The 9,018-nt window shown below is 32.1% G+C and overlaps 1 protein-coding gene across 1 annotated transcript; it reads left to right on the top strand.

The window, feature by feature from the left end:
• Positions 1-9,018, top strand: LOC133176572 (uncharacterized). The gene is made up of 4 exons (XM_061311684.1): positions 1-200; positions 486-523; positions 1,598-1,636; positions 8,761-9,018. Exons 1-4 carry the CDS (start codon positions 14-16, stop codon positions 8,830-8,832), a joined length of 336 nt encoding a protein of 111 aa, XP_061167668.1. The 5' UTR covers positions 1-13; the 3' UTR covers positions 8,833-9,018.

Raw genomic sequence — 9,018 nt, 5'->3', positions numbered from 1 at the left:
TGATGTGATAATAATGATTGTTGAGAGCTTAAAAAGGGCAAAATCATGTTTTCATGAAGTGGCCACATTATTTGGTTATGTGAAGAAAGGACCCGACAATGGTGTAATACTCCTTAACAGCTCAGATTTGTTCAAAATGACTGGGCTATTATTGGTCGTTGTCGTGATTGAGTGTGGAGCTGTTCGTATTTGGAAGCATTGTAAGTAAACTTTTTCTTTCCATTGTATATACGCATGTATTATGCAAGCATCTTGTTATAAGTACGATTTAATCCTTAATTTCATGATTTAAATTTCAATTTTTTGAACAGTAAGGAACAAAAAAAAAACCCATTAACATAGTGTCAGTAAATTATTTGAATCCCCATTTGTTTGCTTTATATTGGGCTTATCTCCGGCTTAAGAGGGGGAAGGGTGAGGAGGAGGCAAATAACGAGTCATATGTGTGATGTTTATTCAACGTTGTAATTTTATTTTTTTTATAGACGCCAAAGAAAGTAAATGGGAGCGATTGAAAAGAAAGGTTAGTAGTATAAATTCACGTTTTCACAACAATTCCCTGTATGATTTGATGTCTGTATTTGCTTTTTGATTTAATACTTTAGTAGGCTTTTGATTGTGATATATAGAAAAAGTGAAATTTATGTCATGTCATATTACAAGGAATAACAATGACTTACTGTCTTAACCTCAAGAATTGTGACATAAACTTATTTCTCAAAATATAATAGAAGAACCAAAGTAAGGTGAAAAACGTCTACTTTTCTAAGTAGTAGAAAATAAGTAATATAATTATGCTTAAGGGAGCCGACTGGGGTTTTATTGTGTGAAAACTACTATAGAGAAACTCTTTAATTTTATACCATATGTACCTTACATTGACTTCGGTATACATGCCAAGTTTAGTGAAAATCTACCGTCTGGTTATTTTTTAGGGACCATCTCAAAATACAGGTACATTTACTATAGGATTATATAGGAAAATACCATTTCTTCGCACTTCTGAGCAAATTATACAAATGCTACTATAGACATTTTGCTCAAATTATATTATTTGATGGGTAATATTATATTGTACATTTTGTGTAAGAAACACAAAATTCCACCGTCTGGTTTCCAGAGGGGGCATCTCAAAATGTCAAAATTCATGATATTTTCCTCTTTTTATGGAGTACAACAAAACATGACAGATACCACAGATTTACATAAAAAATAATAAAAATGATTGTTAGATTCTCAATTTCCTATGTTTAAAATTTCAAGAGCATGTACTTTATACTTTTTATTTTATGGCATAATTAATGACCCCGCTTAAAGAACTTCGGTTATTCATAACGTCAAAAACACACTATTACGACGTCTATCTACCCATCATTTGAAAAATCGTTAAAAAAAATCAGTTATTTATAAACATAATTAGATTTTTTAACCTGATATTTTCTAAATTTGTTAATTTTTATAAATTATGTAAAAATAGTTGCTTTAAAAGAGTAAATACGCTTTATTTTACTATGCTGCGCGAAGTATTGCGCAATTAAAACCACAGTCGGCCCCCTTAAGTTATTAATTTAATAATTGATATTTTTTATTCTAATAGATCCTGAATTTTATTAAGCCGAAAAAAAGCAACAGGAAGGTAAAGTTTACATTTACAAACTAAGTTCACTTTCTTGTCTTGTTATTAAAGCTTATTACAGCGAATAAGCTCGTAAAATTTAATTTTGAATGAAGAGAAATATGTAACAATGATAAATGACAAGGTATGGTAACGGCCGAATCTGGCCCCTTATTTGATGTAAAAATCAGAACACAGTTAAAACTGTTAGTTTGTAGTTAAGAACTTAAAATGATGCTTGTTTTAAAACCAGCACTAATTTTCATTCAGATCTTACACAGACGCCACAAGAAAGTGCAGAAGTGTGACATTTTCCCGAATTTCCTCAATTCTGGTGGAATTTCGTCAAATTTGAGATACCTTTCACGTCGGGAAACATAGAGCACAAGCTTGCCTATCTGAGATTTTTATACACAAGATGCATCTGATGCTAGAGTATAAAATATATAAATTTGGTAGATAGGCAAGCTTGTGCTCTATGTTTTCTGAAACAAAATGTGCTGTAAAATCGATGAAAATCTGCATAAAATGAGAAAATTCGGAAATTGACATTTTTTGACCTTCCTGTGACCTCTTTGTATCCCATATCTTAGAACCAATACTCATTTTGTGGCAGGGGTGACAACTGCAGGGTTGTTTTTTTTTTTTTTTTTGGATAAACTGTTGCATCACTCTAAAAGACACCCCAAATCAGGGACCAAAAAGGGGTCTTAGCCTATCTTGTCATTTATGTCTGTACAAATAATCGTATGAAGTAGGATTAAAGTAATTTGTTCTTAGGTTTTCAAAATCAGTGGTTCAATAAAGAATATGCTCACAAAAATTTAACTGTATTGACAAATTTATATGTATTGATCAATTTTTTTTTTCAGAGTTCATCATATAGGAAAAATTATCAAATCTCAAGTAAATTTTCGAGAACCATTAATAAAAGCAAAAAACAAATTCTGCATTTTCCAATTAAAAAGTAAAAAAGGAAGTTTTGGAATAAAAAGACAAAGTTATCCAGCATTCGCAAAAACACATGTTTCTTTATGCTTAGGCAGTATTTTAGTTCTATTTCCCTTTGTGTTTTCTTCCTGTGTTAATATTTCCGTAGTAACTTTCTCCCATCATCTGATTAGGAATTACATGGGTGTGGTCGTAATTTTCATCAATGTTTGGATCCTCCTTTTCATGCAGATGACTGTACACGTCATCATTTACGTCATTACTCTCAAACGAAGGTTTTTTTGCTCCTTTGTTGTTTCGCTTTACTCGAAATTCAATAGATTGAGCAAGCGGTGAAACATTTAAAAGTAAAAACAATATAAAGCATAAAAATGAATATTCAATTAAACATGCTATTTAAATCGTTATGATTAAAGACTGCAGTTGAAAGCACATTTTTACTTAAGGAAGATATTTTTTTTTTAAAATTGTTCATATGGATAATGTTTCCCAATTCAAAGTAAGTGTGGAAGATTTTATGATTAAGTCTAATATGTGTGCAAAAATTTATATAGATTTATAAAGAAAAGAGCACAAATTCGCATATTTAAATACCAAACAAATACTTCGATTTCTTAATATTTTAGGATTCGTCGCTCGCGTGGCGCAGTGGTTAGAGCGTTTGCTCTGAAGGCGCGGAGTAGAAGTTGATCTTTACGTCGCGGTTCGATTCTAACTGTGGACCGTGGAAACCGTTCCTATAAACCGAGGCCCTTGATTCATAAATTATTTCTGCGTGACTGTATCTTTGGCTTTATTAAAATCATTAAGATAACGCAGTTACTAAACTTTCTTTAAGGTTTAAGAGGGAATTGTTAAATGCGTGGGCATTCTCCTAAGCAAAGCACCACCACCATGCTCATGTGAGCTCAAAATCTAAAAATTTCTGTCAGATGGGATCCTTATAAAAGTGAATTTCTTTGTGCTTTCTATATTAATATTTCTTCACATAGGGCAGTAATGTTAGTTTAAGAGTTGTTGTAAAATGTGCTATATATATATATATATATATATATATATATATATATATATATATATATATATATATATATATATATATATATACATATATATATATATATATATATATATATATATATTTATATTTATATATATATATATATAATTTATTCTTCAATGATGCGTGTACATCAGTGAGCTGCAAGAAAACTACTCTTCTCTTGGATATCAAACGAAAGGAATAATTGTATAATGAATTAGGATTGCAAACACTGAGTGAAAGAAAAACTAAACACAAGCTTACACTTATGTACAAAATACTTAATAATTATACACCTGAATATTTGCAAGAAATGGTTAAACAGTGTTTACCTGTTTCACATAGTTACGCATTTTGTATCACGTACCATTCACTGGAAAAGTTGAACATTATAATAGCTTTTAACCAACTACAATTAAATTATGGAATGATTTGCCAGATTGCTCGAAATCTGCAACAAGGGTAGCAAAATTCAAACAATGTATACAAAATGAAGATTTTGAAGATAAAATAAAATCCAAATTATACAACTATGGACAAAGAAAATTAAATATACTCCACTGTCAGTTGAGAAACTATGTTAAAAAGTAATCTTAATGCAGATTTGTTTAATCATAACTTAGTTTGTTCTTCTAAATGCTTAAATTGTGGTATTTTTTTTTTTTTTTGAAGACTCTGTTCATTTTTTTCTTTCCATGCCCATGTTATGATCTTGCCAGGAACTCTTTGATTTAATGTACATATATGAATGATTATGACATACCAAGAGATGTCAATATTGTATAGCCTGGTTAAGATTGTCTATCTCTTAGAGAAAATATGTTGTTCTTTGATCAAGTTCATAATTTTATAAAAAAACAAAAAAAAAAAAAAAAAAAAAAAAACACTAAAAGATTTTAGAATTAGAATATATACTAAGTATTGTGCAGCATGTCTTTCAATTTTGACCTTTAGATTTAAAGTACACAAATAGATATGGTTCTGAGCCTTCCAACTTTTTTTCCTTTCCTTTCTTTTTTATCACTTTTTAATGTTTTCTCCCCCCCCCCCCTTTTTTCCCTCATTTTTTCCTTCAATTTTATACCCTGTAACCCTTTTAAAATTAGTTTATAATACATGTCTTTGTAAAACTTCAAATATGTACAATTTTTACATTTGTACCTTGATCTCAAATGGAGAGAACTAATATAGGCCACTTTTGCCTGCTGTTTAATCCATGTTCATTGTATACTTCTTTGTATATTATGAATAAAATACTTCTTAAACTAAAAAAAAAAACTTCTTAAACTAAAAGGAATTATATACAAAGTACATAGTTAACAGCACCATCAACAACACTACAACACAGATACATGTAATTTGTTACCTGAAACATTTATCATTGATCATGAATTTGTTTAGTTACCATCTGACACAAAGTCATTCTACAAAAGCATGACAAAATATTGCAAATAAGAACTTTTTTATGTCGCTAACAATTTTACCGTTGTAACATGATACATTATATCGATTTAAACTCTAAAACTCAACAAAAATACGTGGTATGGTACATGTATATATGAGCACAAATAAATAAATGAGAACAGTCATTATACAAAAACATACCCAATTTACGTTTTTTTTATGTCGCTTACAAATTTACGAGTACCGTTGTAATAGCTTTACTATAATTTTAAAGATCAATGTCAACTCTCAGATTTATACAAGACCTACATGTACATGTTTATCAATCGACTGCCTTTATGAAATTTGATGATAAGTGAGTTTCCAAGACTTAATGTAATGAATCAAATGTAAAATACTCTCTGATTATTTCATTTGTGTAGGTAATGAATGTAAATGTAGCGACATAAAAAAAATTAGCCATACCCGTATACTGCAAAAACGCGTGCGGTTTTCTAGAAACCGCGTAGTAAGATAGTACCAATTATTTTGCTATACGTTCTTTTATAATGTAAAAATTAATTCAAAAAACCACACGGCTCAACTTATATGAAACTTGGCACAGAGTAAGAACAATTCAAGTCAAAAAAAATTTCAGGCTCTCGGGAAAATTCATAGTCTCCACGTCCTGCTATGGCATCGCAAATAACCCCTACCCTGCTTATTTCACTTTTCCTTCGTGGAAAGGATAAACATGGGCCTCTTTACACCCTTCCTACTACGCGCTTAAAAGCAAAATTTCCCATTTTTATCAATTTTATAATTTTTTCAGACCCTCTCCTTGCCATATATGCCCAAAAATAACCCCATTCCACGCAAAATACATCCCAAAGAATTTTTAAGAAAAAACCTCTCTTTTTTAAACTGGCACTACTTGCGCGGTTAATGAAATAGGGGTAAAATTAGTAGCCTGTAACCTAATAAAGACACAAGCATTGTCTAATTTTGCTGAAATCTGACATGTCGGTGTCTTTTGTCTATACAAAGTAGCTGATGTCGTTTCATTGAAATTGATGATTCCAAAGCAGAATTATGGCCCTTTAATTGATGTGCTGGAACACCTTAATCAGAGGGTGAAATGAGCATAAGACACAGTTCTCAGATTTGAAATGCTAACAACTCACATATGTTACATCTATGCCCAAAAATAACCCCATTCAACCCCATATGCATCCCAAAGAATTTTTAAGAAAAAAAATTGTTTTAATTTGCCACTACTTGCGTTTTCAATGAAATAGGGGTAAAATTAGTAGCCTGTAACCAAGAATTGGCTTGTTGACGAGATTAAACGTATATCACAAAGTGTAAAGTATTGGTCTTAATGTAGTTTGTAAGTGTTGTCTCGTCTTTATTTCAATATATTTGTTCAATAAAATGATTGTCTCGTGGATTTATCGGCCACGAGAATCACTAAACATGGAATATTGAAGAAAAGCGTTTCCCCCTTAATGAAATGAAAGCAAACCTCTTCTCGCAAAGAAATGCATGGATCTGTATCACCTCAAAATATTTCATATTGCAGAAGTAATTTTACTTCCTTAACAATTTTGTTTTATATAGAACACAAATCACAAAATCTGATAGCTAAATGAAAGCTATCTGAAAGTGACCAATGAACCTTTTGTGGTCGCTGACATATTCGTTTAAACTTCCGACGCTGAAGAGTTCCAGAAATAGTATGCTTCAAATACTTCCTTCTACTATGATTCTATATTTGTATTTGAAGTTTGGGTAAGGTTTCCCGAATCACTTTGTGTGACACTGGTCTGAGATTCGAAGAGACGTTCAGTCCAAAAATTTTAGTATCGTTGGATCTAGCTGAGATTAATTCAGGCTACTAACGACGATGTTCTCAGAGTAAAACCATTGACAACTATGTTGAAGAGTTTATTTGGTCCTTATAGTGATGTCACACTAGTACACTTGTAAATCTATTGGATTTTCGCTTATGGTTGGATATTCAAAATGGTACAATGTAAAAATTCTGTCTGTCTGTCAGTCTGTCCCACTTGGTTTTCCGCACTTTTTCCCTAAACGCTTGCGGATTTTGAGCTGATTTTTGGTATGTGAATGTATCTTGATGTGTCTTTTGTTACAGACCAAGTTTGCATTTCGTTCCGCTTCACTGATTTTTGACGAAATTGCGGCCTTTTCAATTTTTAGGGATTTTCCGCAATTTTCTTCTAAACGTTTTCAGATATTGAGCTGATTTTTGATATGTGACTTTACCTGGATTAGTAATAGATTAAGTTTGCATTTCGTTCCGCTTAATTGATTTTTGACGGAATTATGGCATTTTCAATTCTTAACGGGAACCAGATTACACTTGCCAGTAGGGGACTAGTATTGCAAATGCAATACTCTCAGAATGCTTGTTGCATCTGGGATTATTTCGCCAAGTATATTAAGTATTTGCTGGTATGAATTGCTGAAAACAATGCACAATGTTACTTTACCGTCTTCTGTCACAATCGACAACCTCGCTTTTGAAACATTTTAGTTCAGCACGAACCCGATCGTGAACCTGATTATAAAAAAGAAGAATGCTTAAAATTGATTTACTCTAGCACCTGTTGGTCAAACATGACAGAATTCAAACTTGATCTATAGTTTATCACTACAAAGGTACATAGCAAGTTTCAAATCAATAATTTTAAACCTGACAACCTCGTTTTGTAACATTAATATAGTGCAGCACGAACCCGATCTTGAACTATTATAAAAAAGAGGAATGTTTAAAACTGATTTACTCTGGAACCTTTTGGTTAAACGTGATAAAATTCAAACTTGATCTGAACTTTATCACTAAAAAGGTAAATAGCAAGTTTCAAATCAATTCTCAAAAGCATAAAGAAAAAAGGTGCGGAAAACCAATCGGGACAGACTGACAGACAGACAGAGGGACAGACGGACAGACAGACAGACGGACGGACGGACAGACTCAGAGGAAACCTATAGTCCCCCTCCGGTTTCACCGGTAGGGGACTAAAAATACTAGCTTCTATGAATTGCCCCGTTTTAAATTTCCCCAACTGTGAGTAGGGCGAAAGAGGCAAAAATAAAAGAGGGCAAAATTTTCGTGTATACAGTAAGTAGAACAAGCACTCTGAGAGTATTGCATTAGCAATACTAGTCCCCTACCGGCAAGTGTAATCTGGTTCCCGTTAAAAATTGGCAATGCCGAAATTCCGTCAAAAATTAATGAAGCGGAGCAAAATGCACACTTGATCTATAACTCATCAAGGTTAAGTCATATACCAATAATCAGTTCAATATCTGCAAGCGTTTAGAAAAAAATTGCGGAAAACCCTGAAAAATTGAAAAGGTCGTAATTCCGTTAAAAATCATTGAAGCGGAACGAAATGCAAACTTGATCTGTAACTCATCAAGATACACATATATACTAAAAATCAGGTCAATATCTGCAAGCGTTTAGAAAAAAGGTGCGGAAAACCAAATGGGACAGATTGACAGAGGGACAGCTAGACAGACAGACGGACGGACAGACTTAGAGGAAACCTATAGTCCCCTCCGCTTTCACCGGTAGGGGACTAATAAGAACTTGTGTAAATGAAGTGATAACATATATTATAGTAAACATGTAAAGATGGAACATTATATTATCCCTTTAGCAACTAATAAATATTTTGCCTAGCTCCTGAAAAAGAAAACGTGTTTGATTTACTTTTATTTTTATTACTTTTTGTTATAGATCTTCAACGCTTGCTTGATTACGCTTGGAATAGTTGGAAGTTGTTGTGTCTGTTGCTTGATGCTTCGCTAAGTTCAACCATTGAGAGAAATGATCATACAGAATTTCTTGAGTCACCTAATTTACAACTAAGGAACAACAAAAAATGCGTTAAATGAAACAGTCATATGTAAACAGTCATAAATTTGCCCTGCTCTTAAGAGAAAGATTCTTATGAAAAGTATTTGCTTTATGTGTTGGAATTATAAATAACTATAA

Source organism: Saccostrea echinata, unplaced genomic scaffold, assembly GCF_033153115.1.
Source record: "Saccostrea echinata isolate AGI-Se365-2 ecotype Australia unplaced genomic scaffold, CSIRO_AGI_Sech_v1 ptg000076l, whole genome shotgun sequence".
In the NCBI taxonomy this organism is placed as follows: domain Eukaryota; kingdom Metazoa; phylum Mollusca; class Bivalvia; order Ostreida; family Ostreidae; genus Saccostrea; species Saccostrea echinata.
The sequence above is the reverse complement of the archived record's forward strand: the minus strand, read 5'-3'. Positions and strand labels throughout refer to the sequence as shown.